At 34.3% G+C, this 18,594-nt stretch overlaps 2 protein-coding genes across 2 annotated transcripts; both read left to right on the top strand.

Moving 5' to 3' along the window:
* The first annotated feature begins 5,834 nt into the window (after window positions 1-5,834).
* LOC121262169 (probable mediator of RNA polymerase II transcription subunit 26c) lies at window positions 5,835-6,666 on the top strand. Its single transcript, XM_041164573.1, has 3 exons — window positions 5,835-6,304; window positions 6,405-6,474; window positions 6,577-6,666. Exons 1-3 carry the CDS (start codon window positions 6,009-6,011, stop codon window positions 6,664-6,666), a joined length of 456 nt encoding a protein of 151 aa, XP_041020507.1. The 5' UTR covers window positions 5,835-6,008.
* A 1,317-nt stretch (window positions 6,667-7,983) lies between these two features.
* Window positions 7,984-10,583, top strand: LOC121262168 (putative receptor protein kinase ZmPK1). Its single transcript, XM_041164572.1, has one exon. It carries the CDS (start codon window positions 8,163-8,165, stop codon window positions 10,581-10,583), a length of 2,421 nt encoding a protein of 806 aa, XP_041020506.1. The 5' UTR covers window positions 7,984-8,162.
* Window positions 10,584-18,594: the final 8,011 nt, after the last annotated feature.

Below are 18,594 nucleotides of genomic sequence, written 5' to 3'. Positions count from 1 at the left end.
CTAACTCAATTATGGAAGCTGAGCTTATAGCTTTAACTTCAACAAGTGAGGAAGCAAACTAGTTGAGAGATTTATTACATGAGATTCCCTTATGGGAAAAACTAGTTCTACCAATTTTAATTTATTATGATCGTATTGCTACCATTGGTAGAGTACAAAACTGTTACTATAATGGTAAATTTAGATCCATAAGAAAAAAATACAGTATTGTAAGATCTTATTTGACTGATGGTGTTATTATCGTGATTATGTTAAGTCTTGTGATAATCTTGCAGATCCACTTACAAAGGCCTTGACAAGAGAAAAAGTCTGGAATACATCTAGGGGAACGAGATTAAAACCTATAAATTCATGAGCCATGTATGAAGATACCCAACTTGGGGACCAGAGATCCTGAGAACCGGATTCAATGGGAAAAATGAATCATATTATGGTTGTAAGAAATGCATTATTTATTTTATTTCTCATTCCTATGATGTGGGTGCATTATCCTGTAATGTTATGTAGGATGAGTTTTTGGATAAACTCTTAATGAAATTCTGTATCTCTTGTGAGTAGGGTGTAAGAATTACAGGAGCACTCTTGACAGATTTCACCTATGTGAGTGTGAGAGTGGAGCCACTCTCTATGAGATTTGGGTTTATTCTCAAATACACTCATGAAATCGGGATTAGTACAAGGCCATAATGCGCTAATAAATCTCATGTTAACACCTGGATTATTGTATTGAGTAATAATTCTTTATTTATCTTAAGTAGTCATAGTTTAAGTCTAAGACTACTACTGACTCTGGAGTAAAAGTTTTTATTTCACTAAATGAGGGTTCAATACAGAGCATACCTTCATGATGCATAATAATAATTCTTAGTTTAGAAGTATCTCTTATATATATTTTTTTATTATTAAAAATAGAGAGATATGTTAGTATTTTTAATAATTTCTTTTATTTCTGTTGGCTTTAGTAGCCGTTGGTTAATGGGCTTGTCTTTATTATGGTCTTTAGTTTTACTTTATTGTTTTTGATCGTTAAGCCCTTATTACATCTGGACGTTGGCGCCTTAAATCTTTTTCCTGTTATGTCCATTACGTCCAGAGTCATTCTTTGTCCCGTTTATATATATATTTGTTTGGTCTTTTGGTATGGGTATGGCGTTTACTTGAGAAAAAAATGAGATGTGTTCTTTTGGTAGAGCTTTGAACTTAACTTCTTATGCAGAATTAGTTCGGACTATACGACGATTAGTTAGACTGTTGTATCCTGGAGGAGTTAAGTTAAGAAGAGTTCTACTGTACCAGTTAATTTGAGACTTTGTACATCGTAAAAGGGCTTGAATCTTCTTAAAAAGAGTGATATTTCTGTACTTCAATCCAAATTGGTTTCGTTTAAATGTTAATTTTATTGTAATTTTTATTACATTATTATATATTTCTCTAACAATAAATATGCTTGTTCAAATTTTTGGAAGAGACTAACTTATCAGTGCATGGTTGGAGATATTTGCTACTGTGTCTGCTTCAGGAACTAGAATAATATCATCCCAAGTTAACCTTTGTACGTTCAATGAGTGATTCTAGACTTTCTTTTTCCTTTTCTATTGACATTGTTGGGAAGGATTTGGTTGGTTGGGGTTTTGGTGGGAATGATTGGTGGGGTATTGATGGCGATGGAGCTCAGTTGGTAGATTTCAGTTTGTTGGTGGGTTGAGTTAGTGGTATTGAGAATGGCATAGCCTCACTAGGTCGATCCTTGAAATTTCTGAAAGTGACTTTCATGCTTATCCACGGAAGAACGAGGTGTTACAAAAGAGGAAAAGTAAGTCAATAGAGGGACCAATAAAAAAAAATCACCTCTTTGAGTGTTTTGAGCAACAATCCTCCAACCCCACGCTAATTCCATTGAAAGTCGTGGTTATATGTATTAAACTATCTAGGTTCCAAAATGGTAGAGTTTGGTCTCATGAATCACCACAAGTTAATTCCACGACAATCCACCCTAAAATAGAGAGGCACTAGTTTAGGCGCGAGTATTGATATTGGATTAGTTAAATGCCTTTTTATTTTTAAATTTAATAAATATTATTCATATTTACTCTATATTGAATTAGTTAAATTATTTTCATTTAAAATATAAGTTATAATAAATTCATTCTTCTTTTCAACTATGAAAAAAACTATAGCAAATTTAAAAGTATTTTTTGAGATTATTATAATATAGATATGAGATTTTTATTTATATATGAGATTTTACCATCTATATACATATGAGATTATTATATTATAGATTGTTGGATTGCGAAAATAAAAATGAATATGATTGTTAAAAATTATTGAAGATTATGAAAATAAAATAAACAAGTAATTAAAAAATAAAAATTAATTAAAAAATATAAAAATAAAAAAAATAATATTTTATTATTATAGAAAGTGTAATGACTAATCCAATGTAGACTTCAAGTTTTGAATGATTAGCTAAAAGTGAAAAAGTTACATATTAGTCAAAATTTGAAGAATAGGATGATCAATCCAATGCCAATGTTAGAGCACTGGCCAAAGTCCAGTTCGTCTTCAAAATTTAAAGAAATAGAAATGAAATCATCTACATTGGAGTAGTCAAATACTAGTGACTTCAACTATGAGCTACAATATTTCTAAAATGTACTAGTATTCATCTTCAAAAGTAATATTTTATTTTAAAATATAAACCCAACTACTTTAATATTTCTCATGTTTTATTTTAAAATGTATTTGTTGAATAATTAGGTTGAGGAAAAAAATTAATTGGGAAACAATAATTTAAGTAAAAAATAAAATTATTAATTAATATATGGTTAGCGTAGGAAAAATAATAATATTACATTATTATTTTGACTAATGCAATATGGGGTTATAGCTTGAATGGTTTTGAATTTATGAAAAATATATAATTTTAGTTAAATTTTGGAGATGACTTTGATGATGCCAATACTAATGCTCTTAGGTCCTGTTTTGGATAAGCAATTTATCTATCTCATCTCATTCATATCATATCAACATCTAAACACCAATAAAATATAATCACTTTTTAATTTCTATTTCATACTTTTTTATCTAATTATTACAAAATTTTCAACTTCTATATAAAAAAACAATTCAATTTTTTTAAATTTCTAAATAAAAATTATATTAAGAAATTGTATTATAACAGTATTTTAACTTTATAATATTTTTATTTAATTTTTTTACTCATTTCTTATAATTCAATAAAAATCTTAACTCAAACTATTTTATTACTATTCATAAACCATTTTACTATTATTTACAAACTCTTTTATTACTATTTATAAATTATTTTACTACTATTTATAAATTATTTTATTACTATTTATATATTTTTTTATCTCATCTGACTATCCAAACGATATCTAAGACCAACATATTTCAATTCAACTATTAAGATTGACAAGTAGCATCGTTATCAAATTCTCGCAAATAGAAATGAAGACTTTTACCTATTTTCTTAGATAAGCGTAATTTCCCGATATATAAATGCGGCATATTTCCTGGCATGGTAAGGAAAAGGTTGTAATGTTTATATAAAAAAATTGAAAAGTAACTTTTATTTGAGTGATATTTAAAAAAATAATTGTCAAAAGTTTTTGAAAAGTTTTAACAAATCATCATCACATCTCATTTCATTTATTGATATATATCTGACAATAGTGCATGCCACCAAAATGCATCCAAATTAAAATTAGACTTTTACGAAACAAAAGGTTACCATTAAACTACAAAAATTACCGTGGGTGGAACAAAATAAAGCCTGATTTCAGACATGGTAATTAAATAGGTATCCTTAATTTGCCTGGTAATATTGTGACCGCTTCAAAACGTATTGCGCTTAGAAAAAGAAAAACGTGTTGTGCTTTGAAGCTGGTGCAAAGTGCCCTGGTTTATTTGAAAAAATCTAATTGTAAGTAATTTTGCGTGTTAATACGTGCACCTATTTAATATGATTGGTCAGAAAATAGATTTTATTAAAAACAGTACTAAATTAAATTTAAAATATGAAGGCAACAATATTAGTAAATAAATTAGTATGCAAACTTACTTGTATATAATAAAACTCAGTCTATTCTAACCACTTTGAGAACAAGTTGTATTTGTGCCTTTTTATTTATTTATTTTTAGTAAAAACTTATTATTATTTTTTTTAAAATAGAACAAGCTCCATTCATTCATAACGAAACATTACAACTTTAATCAAAGACATACAAAATATAAGTCAATAACTACTTTTAAGGCTCCTCAATACACAAATTTCTTTATGACTAAAATAGTCTAGTCTATTGCTGTAATTTTCTACAGACAAACAGTCTGAGAGACAACAACACTCTATCATAAGACAAATTTAACAAACCACACATTCTGCCCTAAAACAGAATTAAAACAACCGCACACTCTATCTAAATGAAGTAGAGGACACACTCAATAGATAAAATTCAATAGACTGTGTTTTTATTTATTATTTTAACCTAAAACAAAGGAAATAATAAAAAATGTAAAAGATACATGGAAGAATAACGAATTACAATTTGAAAAGTTATAAATATGTATTTACAATCTTAGAGGAAATAAAAAATGTAAATACTGAGACTGTGGTGGCGCGTGAAGCACATGCCACCCTGGAACTACGGCGGAATGTTAGGTTTGAAGAAATCGATGACCCTGTTTCCAAAAAAGTCGCACTTGGTTGCAATAGAGCTCCCCTTGCAGTGGCACGTGGATGTCACGCGCTCACTTTGAACCACGCATGTGGCTCACTTGCCTCTCTGTTCAGCGAGATTCTTTGTCTGTATGAAGGATCGACGCCTTGGGAATCTTGCGGTGAAGCGCGTGGTGGTCATTTGGCTCTGGAGAATAACAGATCTACATTTTGCCCTATTGTGAACGAAAAAACAAACAAAACCAAAAAAAAAAAAAAAAGAGAGAAGAGAAGAGGGAGCAGGGAAAACTAATTGTGTTTTGTCTACCGCGCACTTAGGTAGAAAACTAATTGTGTTTTGAAGCTTGTGCAAAGTACATTTTTTATTCATTCATTGAGATCACCTTAAATAATAATTAAAAACAAAAAACAAAACCGGCCTCTCAATATTATATAGACCACGGCCACATTGGAGTACTACACCATGTATTAACTAAAAATTGAATGTAATTAATATTTTAGAACAAAGTTTGGGGGGATCGAAACATCCAACCATATATATACTAAATAGGTCGTTTTCGTTATTCAACAGTTGACCCAAAAAATAATTCAGCAAAGTCTCAAACTGGCCCCACAAATATTATATGTGTGTGTGTGTGGGGTTATTAATTATAATGTCATTCAAAAATCCATGTGCCAGAAGAATATTTAAGAAGTCTCATTTTTCTTCAATCTTATATTATATTATATTTATATATCGGATGCGACTACTATGCCGCTCTATCTTGATTGTTGGACATACTGTTCAGTGTAAATTTTTTTTTTCTTTTTTTTTTCACATTTTTTTAACATATTTAAATACATTTAAAAAATAAAAAAATATACCAATACATTTAAAATCACTTCCTTAATCACTAAATAAATAAAAAAATTAATTTTAACCAGCGATCATATGGATGTGTTAACTTGAGGCGGTATAGTAGACTTTCTCTTGCATATATAGGTTGGCCCGAGCCCCACATGGCCATGCACTTTGATCGATCATCGGCTATATGCTATATTTTTAGTTATTTATTTTTTCCTAGAGCCAATATCTTTATATATATAAAGTGGTTATCTAACAGAAATTTCTTGTTTTAATAGATTTTGTTCTTTTTCCGTTAAAGTTAATGCCTTCCTCTAAATCTGTCTGTTAACTGTGAAAAAAAAATAGGGATAATAAAAGGAACAAAAATCACTTTCTTCTGCACTCCCTTACCCATCCCCCAAAATCCAGTTAAGCTTTTTCCTACTTCTCAGATTTGTGTGCTCCTTTCGTTTTGTCCGAATGGGGATTTCGATGATTCGTGCCTCTGATGGGGATCTCATTTTCTCCTTTCGAATGGGGCAGCCTTGGTGCCAAAACTGCGACGACGTAGACAACCTGCGGCCTAATAATCATCGCGAGGCGAAGGCTAAGGCTGGGAAGGATAGTAGAGGCCACGAAGGGAAAGGAGGGTCATCGATGAGGCCGCAGTCCGTAGAAGGCGAGTACGTTGGAGATTTGGATCCCTATAGTGGTTTGTTCGATGACGAGCAGACAAAAACTCTGGAAATTAAGGAGCACCTCAAAGATCCTGACCAGGTTTTTTTCCTTTCTTTCTAATAATTGTTTCGTTTATATTTCAATTTTATTTTTCTGAGTTTGATTTTCTCTTTGGTTTGGATTCGCTTCTATGAGTCCGTCTGATGATTCTTTGGTTGAATTGCTTCAAAGTCTAGCGGACATGGATATAACATTTCAGGCACTCAAGGTAAATTATGCTACCAGATTTTTCTTGGTATTTTTAAATTAATCTCTTCGAATTATAACAATTATCTAATATTTATTCATTTATTGTTATTTTGAATTATAGGAGACTGATATAGGAAGGCATGTGGATCGATTGCGAAAGCATTCATCAAGCGATGTCCAGAGATTGGTGAAGCTATTTGTTAGGTTTTGAACGATCAAAATTTAAGAAATATATGTACAAATGTTCTTATTTTTTTCGTTTCTAATCTTGCACATGATAGTGCAAGTGTTGGAGAAAGTTGTTTAAGATTTATTGCGATGGTTTTGTTTTGGTCAGGAAGTGGAAGGATATTGTGGATGAAAAACAATGAGGGACAAGGCAGTGAGTTTACCGATGTATCACAAATCTAAAAAAAATGCCAAACAATCGCAGCACCAACTACAAACTAAAATCGCAGGAGAGATCCACAAGACCCACAAACCACGGACTGCACTTTCAAAACTATATACTTAGAAGAAATTTCATGTGAGAGGGAGAGAGATGTGAATCTTAGAGAGAGAGAGAGAGAAAATAGAAAGCTTACTAACGTGAGGCAATGCAAGATGAGGAAAATGCTGGATTGTCATCCTAGAATTAAAATTATCTCAAACAACTTTCATAAAACTATGAGCGATATTGTTTATTTATAAGACCATGTTATAGCTTCTATTAATGCTATTATTTTATAATATATTACAACGTGTAATTATTTATAAATTACATAAATATTACATTGTTATTTAATTAACCAAAAACATTACGTCCTTATTAAGGAAAAATTAGTTCTTAACAAAAAAAAAAAAATAAATATAAATTAAGCAAAGATGAATTGCATGTTAGTTTCACCTAATGTATATATATATATACACAAAAGAGAATAATGATATATATATATATATAGAATAATGATATATATATATATATAAGTCTCAAATTTATAAGTTTTACACAGAATTTTTACAAAAAAGTAGATTTCACTGTGTAAAAAAAAATGAAGAAGAAAAAAAACTCAAATTTTTATAGTGGAATTAACTTTTTTGTCAAATAAATTTATACTTGTCCATAACATTAACATTAATCAGATTATAACCCTAAGCGAGAGTCAACGTAAACTTGCACCATCGAGCAAGGCCGGCATATATAATTAATCAGGTTTTAAGCTGTACTTTGACTACATGATGACATGATGTACTTTGACTACATGATGAAGTTTGGTAAAAAAATTTATAAAAAATTTAATTCGTATCAATTATTAATACGGTTAAAAATTATAAGATTTTAAATTTTAAATTTAAATTTAAAAAAAACTAATAAAATAAGTATTCACTACTAATTAAGAGTTAAGATTTCAATCGATTTCTTTCGTGTCGAAGTAATGACGTTATAAACGAAAAAGACACGTCAACAATCTTAAAATCTCCATTGAGTTCGAAAAATCAACACTGACGTACAATAATAAGTGATTTCCGGTCGAGGTTTCACACCCATAGTCTTTGTCTGAGGAGTGGTCTTGCAAACGTTCGTTTTAGTTTATTAACAAGTGGGCTGGGAAAACAAATGGCGAACATTTGCATTCTTCTCCTATATATGCATCTATCAGTACCTTAGATAAAGACTCAGAAAGTAGAAAGATGATCTCGACTATGTAACCCTCTTGCATTCTCATCATGGATATCTCAATTTTCTTCCTTCTTCTTATGCTCATCCAAACTCCTCTCCTATCTTCATCATCAAAAACATTTGACGTTCTCAGAGGTTCATCTTTATCTGTTGAGAACCCAAGCGACAAACTGGTTTCTCTCAATGGTGATTTCTCTGCGGGATTTTTCCCGGTCGGTGAAAACGCTTTCTGCTTTGCCATATGGTTGACAAGGTCCTCAGCTCCGACCGTTGTTTGGATGGCAAACCGAGATGATCCGGTTGATGGAACAGGTTCACAGCTTTCGCTTTCAAAAGATGGCAAGCTTCGCCTAACAAACTCTGTCGGTATAACCGTTTGGGCTACCAGAACAGCAGCCTCGACCACTTTAGAGTCCTCGAAATTGCAACTAAAGCTCCAAAACACTGGAAATCTTGTTCTAAATCATTCTCAGAGTGGCGTCATCTGGCAGAGCTTTGATTCACCAACAGATACTCTTCTTCCTCAACAAACATTAACCAGGATCTCAACCCTTGTATCAAAATCAGGTAAAGTAGACTATTCTTCTGGCTACTATAAGCTATTTTTTGACAACGATAATGTCCTTAGTCTGTTATACCAAGGTCCTGTTGTATCCAGTCTCTACTGGCCTGATCCATGGCTTAGTAATCCTGGACTAGCCGGAAGGTCTATGTACAACTCTAGTAGAGCTGCAGTACTGAACGAGTTGGGCTATTTCTGGTCATCCGATCATTTGGAGATCCTAGCTACAGATTTTGGTGTGAAAACTCACAGAAGATTAACTCTTGATCGTGATGGTAACCTTCGATTATACAGCCTGGAAGCAGTGAATGAAGGGTGGGATTGGGTTGTCAAATGGCAAGCGGTGTCGCATCCATGCACGATTCATGGCATATGTGGGCCCAATAGTGTTTGTAGTTATGATCATGCTTCCGGCAGGAGATGCTCTTGCTTGCAGGGATTCAAGATCAAAGATCCAACTGATTGGTCTTTTGGGTGTGAAGCAGACTTCAATCTCCCTTGCAATCAGAGTCATGAAAAGCTGTCTAGTTTTGTCCAACTTTCTCGTGTTGAGTTCTATGGCTATGATATGGAGTTCCAGCCTAATGTGACCTTACAACACTGTAAAAACGAATGCCTGACGACGTGTGGTTGCAAAGGTTTCCAATTTAAATTTAGCGCAGCTGACGGTGACTATTTATGTTACCCCAAGTATGAGTTATTCAATGGACAACTCACACCAAATTTTGAAGGTGACTTTTATTTAAAAGTACCCAGAGCTGGTTTTGTCTATAATAAGACGCTGGATGCCGCCGAATCAAGGTTGAATTGCACAGCCGAACTTAGCAGGCAAGTTAGAGGAACGTATGAAAATAAGACAGTGAAGCTTTTGCTTTGGTTTGCTACTGCAGTGGGAGGCCTAGAGGTAACCTGCATTTTCCTGGTGTTCTTTTCCTTGTTCATGAGCAGTAAGAATTCCGACCCAGTTGCAGAGGGATACCTCCTGATGTCGAGATTCAAGCGATTCAAGTTTTCTGAGCTGAAAAAGGCCACACGGGGATTCGTTGAAGTGATTGGACGAGGAGGGGGTGGGGTAGTATACAAAGGTATACTGCCCGATAAGCGAGTTGCAGCAATCAAAAGACTCGACGAAGCTAACCAAGGTGAAGCCGAATTCCTAGCAGAAGTAAATACCATTGGGAGGCTTAACCACATGAACTTGATAGACATCTGGGGATACTGCGTAGAGAGAAAGCATAGGCTTCTGGTGTACGAGTACATGGAGCATGGATCCTTGGCAGAAAAACTTACTTCTAAGGAACTTGATTGGAAAAAGAGGTTTGATATTGCAGTGGGCACAGCGAAAGGCCTAGCTTATTTGCATGAAGAGTGCCTAGAGTGGGTTTTACATTGTGATGTAAAGCCTCATAACATACTCTTGGACTCCAACTATCAACCAAAGGTAGCAGATTTTGGTCTGTCTAAACTACTGAATAGAAGTGAGCATGATCATTCAAGCTTCTCAAAGATGAGAGGAACTAGAGGTTATATGGCCCCTGAATGGGTTTATAATCTTCCTATCACCTCTAAAGTTGATGTCTATAGCTATGGGATTGTGGTGCTGGAAATGGTTACTGGAAAGAGCCCCACAGGTACGCAGCATAGCTCTGGTGGCGGAGGGGCGAAAGAGCATACTAGATTGGACACGCTGGTGAGGGAGAAGATCATGCATGCTGCTGGTGAAGCTTCATGGGAGTCGTGGAATATTGAGGAGATTATAGATCCAAGCATGGCCGGCAGATATGACTCGGCTAAGATGGAACTTCTGCTCAAGGTGGCTTTGCAATGCGTTGCTGAAGACAAGGATGATAGGCCCACCATGACCCGGGTTGTAGAGATGCTTTGCTGCAAAGACTTGGTCAACTGATATATCTAATCTAATTAAGTTAATTGTAAGAAGAACAATTTATAATGTTATTTTCTTTTTGTCTTTATAATACATCGAGACGACGAGACCCCAATAATGTAACTAATTAATTTGAACTTCTTTTGTTTTTTCTTTCTTTTTTATGATGCAGATTGATTTGACAACTCTTTATCACGTTTTGATATTATTATAATTATTTTATTCCCAAAAGAGTTCAATCATATCAATTTAGCTTTAATTCTTAAGGTGGAAAATTCAAATAATATCAATCAATTTAGACCTATTAGTATTTTTAATATTTGTTTTGAAATTATAGCAAAAATCCTTGCAAAGAGGTTTAAAGCTATTCTGCCAAGTATCATATCCCCTTATTAATCTGTTTTCTTGCCAAATAGATTCTTTCAAGAAAACACGATCTTGACTCAAGGGATTTTCCATCTCACGAAAAAAAGAAGAACCAGAACTTGCACTGTGGCTATTAAAATTGATATGGCAAAAGTTTTTGTTTCTATGGAATGAACATTCATTCTGGATGTTTTTCACCACATTAGCTTCAATCATAAATGGATCCATTGGATTAAAGAATGCATTTCTACTATTTCCTACTCTGTTATTATCAATGGATCTCTACATGGTTTCTTTCAACCCTCGAGAGGTTTAAGGCATGGAAATCTCCTATCTCCTTTCATTTTCATTCTTGGCACTGAAGTGCTCTCCAGACTCATCACTCTTAAAGAAAATCTTGGCTGTCTTAGAGGCATAAAAATGTCAAGAGAGAGGCCTTCCCTATCCCATTTGCTTTAGGCTGATGATCTATTCCTTTTTGATACGGCCAATTCTCATACCGCCCAAGCCTTTACAGACTGTATTACCACTTATAATTCATGGTTAGGACAAAATATTAATCACATGAAATCCTCTCTTCATTTCAGTGCCAACATTAATCCTGATAATATCAATACTGTTAAAAGTTTCTTTGACTTCAGAACTTCACCTCCAAATTCTAAATATTTGGGCATGCCCCTCACTAATGGTGTTGAAAAGAAGAAATTTCTTTCCGGCCTCATCAATAAAATCCAAACCAAACTTCAAGGTTGGAAGATAAAAATTCTTTCTCAAGCTTCAAAAACTGTCCTCATTAGATCAGTGGCAAGCTCGCTTCCCTCTTATGTCATGTTCACCTTTCTCTTCCCCAAGATAATGGCAAAAAAATTGATACTCTGCTAAGGAGGTTTTGGTGGGGATATGCAGACAACCAAAAAAAGAAGCTTATCCCAAAATCTTGGAATTCGATTTGTCTGCCTAAATCAATGGGTGGTCTTGGCTTGAAACAGGGTTCCATATTCAATTTAGCCCTCATCTCCAAACTAGCTTAGACTTTCATCAATGGATCCAACAACCTTTGGAAAGAAGTTATTTCAAAGAAATACCTAAGTTCAAACTCTTTTCTAGAGGTAGCCCCCAAGTCATCGAACTCCAGGTTTTGGATAAGTCTTTTAAAACAAAGGGATTTCTTAAAATCTAGTTTTTGTTATCAAATCAATAATGGAGCCACCACGAGTTTGGATTGATCATTGGATTCCTATTCTATCAACCAATGTCCCTGAACCACATCCCATTATTAATATTGTTGATCACTACTATTTCAGAGCTCATCTTAGAAGAGCCAAGGTGTTGGAATACCCTCCTCTTGAATACCCTTTTTTCATAGAATACCACTAGAGAAATCCAAAAAATTCCCTTAGCCAACCATAACTTCTAGCACATACCCGATAAGACTTATTGGCTCCATCATGCCTATGGAAAATTCTCTGTAAAATCAGCCTATGTAGCATTGGTTCATTAGAATGACATCTTTTCTACTAGCAACCTGCCCATCAATTGGAAATCCCTATGGAAGATGAAAATTCAGGATAGATTAAAATTGCTCATTTGAAAAATTAGCCATAACATTGTCCCCACAAAAACCAAGATCAGTAACGTTATTCCTCTTGATGAAGATCAAATTTGATGCCCCCTTTGCAAAACCGAACCTGAAGATCTCCCTCATCTCTTCCTTAATTGCATCTTCTCTAGAGTAATGTGGAGACACTCCAAGTGGCCGATTGATACCTCCCTCAAGCCAACCGATATCCAACTGGATCAACATAATAATTAACCCTTCCAACATTCTAAAAATACCTGAAGAAGAGCAACATGATTTCTAGATTTTTGCAACTGTGGCAATGGATCATCTTTGGTTCATAAGGAATAAGCTTGAACATGATATTGCAACTCCCTCAATTTCTGTGTTGTAGAAATTGTTTTTAAGTTTGTTAAACAGTACACAAGAGCATGGGCAGGACGAGAAAACTATATTGAGGAATATGAAGAAAGACAACCTGATGGATATCATCTCATCACATTCGATGTTGCCACAAGAAAGGAAGGATCTATTCTTGCATCTCTTTGTTGGGCAGACAACGGGGAGTTCCTATTTGCAAAAACCGATCTCATCAGCAAGGTAAGCTCAAATGTTGGAGAAGCATCTGCAGCTTTAATGGCCGTTAAAGAAGCAGAAAAATTGAAGCTTGAAAAAATAACCTTAGAAGGCAATTCAAAAGTCACTATTCAAGAAATCTCCAACGCCTCAGCAATCCAAGAATGGATCATGGATCCAATAATCAACAACATCAGACATCACCTTGAGTCATTCAAAGAATATAAGGCAAGGAAAATTTATCGATTACAAAATTGATGCGCGCATAACTTAATGTAGTAGATAGCGGCAACGCAAGTTTTTGATAATATTCCCCAATTCCATATTCCCCAATCATTTCTACAATTTCATAGTGGGAAGCCTCCCAATAATGATGTAATTTGTTAATTTTCAGTCTCCAAGACTACTTTGTATGCTGTTTCTTCTTCTTTAATCCAATCTTGCTTAAAAAAAGAAAAAAAAAAACTATATATGTGGATAAGTTAGAGCATGTCTATTCATGGGGTGAGGAGCATTGATATCTTTCTTTATGGTCAACGACTAGGTTCTAGGTATCTATTTCATTAACTCGAGGAACTTTGGCTGGACGTTGGATTAGCAAACGAGATAAAGTGGTTCTTTAATTAATTAATGGTTTTTTTTTTTCTTTTTGATAAAAATTGGTTGCTTTTGCTTGATATTGTTTACTTTAAAACTCGTATAAATTTTGGCTACATTGCTAGTAATTTGGTACTTGTGGAAATTGTGTAAATTTCGTAATGGTTGAAATATATATTTTGGGAAATACTTTACGTATATATTCATGTGATTTATGAGTTTTAGAAATTAAATGTGGGCATGCTATTTATTCTTAAGTCCATATTATATGATATGTTTGATATAATAATTTTGTGGTATATTGATATCCTCAAGACTTGATGTCTAGAAACGTAATATCTTTACATTGTATTGATATTTTTCTATTATCATGTAAACTTAGATAATGTATGTGGTTGAAACATGATGTTCTTTGAGATAAATTTATATTGCTCCCATTAATTTTTATTAAGAATTTAATACTATTCTTATAAACTAGAAAATTGCCAACTCCCCCACTCCCATTAACCAATATGCTACGTAATGAGTAAGTGGCAACTCAACGCTTTCCAAATTAAGGACGACGTACATTCACTTGATTCTTGTCTTAAACAAGAAATTAAACGTATATATTGAAAGAAGATAGTGGTCCGGCTTTTACACAAATGAGATGAGAGATTTATAAATAATAATAAAATAATTTGTAAATAATAATTAATGAAATAGTTTGAATTGATTTTTATGAGATTTAAAAAAATGAGATAGAAAAAGTTAAATAAAAAAATTATAAAGTTAAAACAATATTAGAATTTAATTTTTTTTAATATAATTTCTTTTTGGATTTAAAAAAGTTGAATTATTTTTTTATATTTTGTTTGAAAGTTTGAAAAAAATTGTAATAATTAGATAATAATTAGATAAAAAATTAAAAATTAAAAATTAATTATACTTGAATGATCATGTTCGTGATGTTGAGATGTGATGAGATTATTTGAAAGATTTATAAAACCAAATCAGCCCAAGTGATTAACCTTTTCGATCTGAGTTGATGATCATAATCGATCACTTTGGTTGCATGCTGGATTTTTTATTGATTTATTCTTGGAACCAAAATATATAATTATATGATAAGAAAGCCGTACTCCAACTAGTTTCCAAAAATCAATTATTTCCATAAATTAATATATTTGTATAAATTAATTAATATATTTCTCATTAGTACTACTTCTAGCATTGAACATTAATTGAAGAAGAGCGGCGCTACTCTGCCGTCCGAGTAGCACCGCTCAGTGTTACTGCTACCTATCGCCATCATTCTACATCTTGGTTTTCTCCATTCTCTCTCTACCAACAGTATGATATACGTGTGAGAAGAAATCTCAATATGCATAATAATATATATAGTCGTTTGCAGTAACCACTACATTGTTGTTTAATGAAATTCGTCCATTAGAGAATCTCTTCTCAAATGGGTTATGGCGTGATCCGACTGCACGGTGAGGACTTCACAAAACAAGCCAACGATTTGACACAATCTGGTCCAATAGGATTTGTCTATTTTGAATATCTTCTCAAGTTTGCTGTGAATGGCGAAGCACAGGGGACCTGGGTTATAAACCAGGCTAGCAACAAGATGAAACAAGGTTTTTGAAATCCGGATACCAGGTATCCTTGTTGTACCCGAATTTTGTACTTTTTTTAAAAAATTTTAAATTTTATTAAATTTTTTCAAGAAAAGAAAATAATGTTGAAAACATAATAATAATTGCATTAAATATTGAACAATGTCTATAATAATAAAAAATATATCAAAATAGAAAATGAAATTTTATGTAAAAATAACTAAAGTTATAAACTAATTTCCTTTTTAACTAAATGCATGTTAAAAAAAAAAAAAGGCATTGTAAAATACTATAATTGCTTGCTTCCAACACATTTTAGCTGTAACATGTAGTCCAGCCTGTGCTTACATCACTGTTTCACTTAGTTGATGAAGAAAGACGAAGTTATCTATTGCAAACTGATAGCACGAAGTTATCTAAAAAGTAACTGGTGCGAACTCTTACGGCTATAAATGCATGCTCTAGTAGTAGATAGGATAAATGATTTATCCAAGTTTTAGATAGATAGATAAATTATGCGCAGTCTCTTTGTAAAAAAATGGATTTTAATTTAAAAAATGTAAAAAAGAAATTATTCTTTATTAATGAAATTTATTTTTTTTTACAAAAAATCTATGTAAAATTTATCTATTTGAGACTTGTATATAGTATTACTTTAACGACCATCTTGTATTATTAAAGATGTAATATGGATGATTTATTGAATTTAAATTAGGTTTAATGAGCAATTTAGATTTAAGCCTATTTAATATGTTATGGACCAAGTAGGCCTATTAAATTAGAAATTAACCCAAAAATATATCTAAAAGCTCATAAAAAAAATTTATTAGACGAGTTTATTTTGAACATGAGAACTAAAGGCCCGATTTATTTACGAAGTCCAAGCCCGTGAATGTGGTCAATTTCAAACATATTAGGGTTACATCTCTACTGTTCTCTTCAAATTAAAATTCTAATTAAGCCCTTCTATATATTCAAACCCATGCACGTAAGTAGTTTCTTCCTCAAGTCCCTAGCTAGGTTGCCGCTCACACATCCCTTTCCTCCCAAGCCGCCCAGCCCTTGATTTACCACCTAGGTTCAGCCATGGCACCACCGTGGGATAAGTCCACTGCCACTGCCCTTTAGTTTAGAAAACCACATAGCCGCAAGCCAGTACAGGAAGCAACCACCCGACCGTGAAGATCATCGCACCATCCACGTTCCACCGTGAAAGAACCCACGTGAAGCTTCGGCCTGGCGCCCAGTTCCAACCATGCACGGACTGAAGGTCAATCGTATGTGCATCGAGATAAGCCACTGCACCTTCTCAAGCCACGACCCCATGCCAGCATCCCTAAGGACGAGGATCAACGTTGCACCATCATAGGACTTGAGATACCCTGTTTTACAACACTGAAACAGAGGAGTCACGTTAGACCAGCTATCAACGTCGGGTTCAGCTCCTCCGCCCATGGTTGTACCGTTGTGAACGACCTTCGCCCAGCTTTGGCTTCCTCTCTCTCACGTTTGTTCTCTCTCTCTCTCTCTCTCTCTGGACACCGAAAAGCTTTGTGGCTTCAATTATTTCCTCTGAAAATAAAATTTCCACAAGAGGACCGAATGACATAGACGCCTTTTGGGACAAAATTACATTACTATCCCTTAGTCCATATGTCATAGGAGTAGCCATTTGGAGCCTCTTTACACGTTCAGCTTGTTTTCACATTGGGCTTAAATTTTATTTTGGACTTATGGGCTATTAGTTACGTTTTATGAGTTTAATGGTGAATATGGATTTATGAGAATTTGGGCCCACGAAAATTAGCATATTATTAGGGTTAAAATCCGCTTCTCTACAGTAAAGAGCAAACACGATGACACTTTCCCTGGATTCTCATTCCTTTCTCCAACAATTAATAAGCCCAGAAGGACAAGACACAAACCCTCCTCAACCACTCATAAACACCCAAAAAACCCACAAAAGCCCCAAATTTCTGAAGCTGGATCCTATATTGTTGTAAAAAAAGAAAATCACTGAAACACAACATCGTCTCTCACTGTCTCTAAAGAAAATCACAAAAGCCCTAAATTTCTCAAGTGAATGCTCTTCATAAGTATCCCATTTATTTACATCGAGATGTTTCATTTGGAAAATTCTAGTGGCCATACCCACAAAATATTATTCTAGTGGCCACACACAACTCCCATTACCACTAGGATAATTATTTTAGATTTCTCTTTTTGTTTAAGATTCCTAACCCATACCAACTGCTAAGTCCACGACTCCACACCCATGCACATCTCTCTTCAAAGTTCCAACAACCTATATATACATATACACACAAGTAGAGCCACGTTCAGTGCCCTTATTTATGTAAAAAAAAAAAAAAAAAAAGGAGAAACCAAGCAATTGCTAGGGTTGCCGAAGCCTGAGTTCCAATGAAACACCTCCTCCACGTAGCTGCCGCTAGCCTATTGCACCTCCACAAACCACCAACCCACACTCAGTCTCCACCTCATAGCACAACAGCCTCTAACGGAAACCACCCAATGTGCCGAGATCCCTTTTGCAGGATTGAAGCCGCCAAATCCACAACTTAAACCTCTTCCCCAAACCACCATGCTGCCACAGTGAGATGCTCCCTGCAGACCACTACCCACCCAGTTGTACCACCACAACATCTAAGGCTAGAGTCTCATGGATATGAATTATTGCCTCTAATCCCTATCAATGCTTATTCGCGCCATTCTTACTTGGCTTGTAATTATAGACTACGCACCCTTGTATATTCCTATGTGTTCTATGTCATCTTTTGCACTTAATAAAATTCTATTAAAATGCAAGAATGATTAATCCCACTAAACTAAAACAATTATTTTCCAGCAGAAAAGGAGTAGAGTACCTGTGACCGCATCGATGTCGTCCTCAGCATCCCTAGGTGTCAGTGCAAACACACGAGCTAGTCCTATTCTAAGCTAATTATTTCCTTGTATCGTCTTTTGGAGACATGGAGGTAGGTTGGGCTTCTTGTTGTCTCCTAGTAGTAATGAGCATTCTCTGATGTGGTGCCCGGTCTTACCGCATCGAAAACACGACCCAACTTCCCTTCTTCACTCTCCTGTGTGTGCACGATTACAAAACTTACAGAGGTCATTTGGTTGATTTCCCTGCGTTTGCCTCTGACCTGAGCTGCTTACTTCGTTTCTCTTCTTCCACGGCCCTTGATCCATACGAGAGGAAGATCCTTGTGGGGTAGTTCTCTGCCTCTGATCTTAAAGCTTTGCACTTCTCTTGAGGCTTCGTTCAAATACTGTGGCCTTATTTACTAACTCTGAGAACCTTTGGATCTGA

Source organism: Juglans microcarpa x Juglans regia, chromosome 4S, assembly GCF_004785595.1.
Source record: "Juglans microcarpa x Juglans regia isolate MS1-56 chromosome 4S, Jm3101_v1.0, whole genome shotgun sequence".
In the NCBI taxonomy this organism is placed as follows: domain Eukaryota; kingdom Viridiplantae; phylum Streptophyta; class Magnoliopsida; order Fagales; family Juglandaceae; genus Juglans; species Juglans microcarpa x Juglans regia.
The sequence above is the reverse complement of the archived record's forward strand: the minus strand, read 5'-3'. Positions and strand labels throughout refer to the sequence as shown.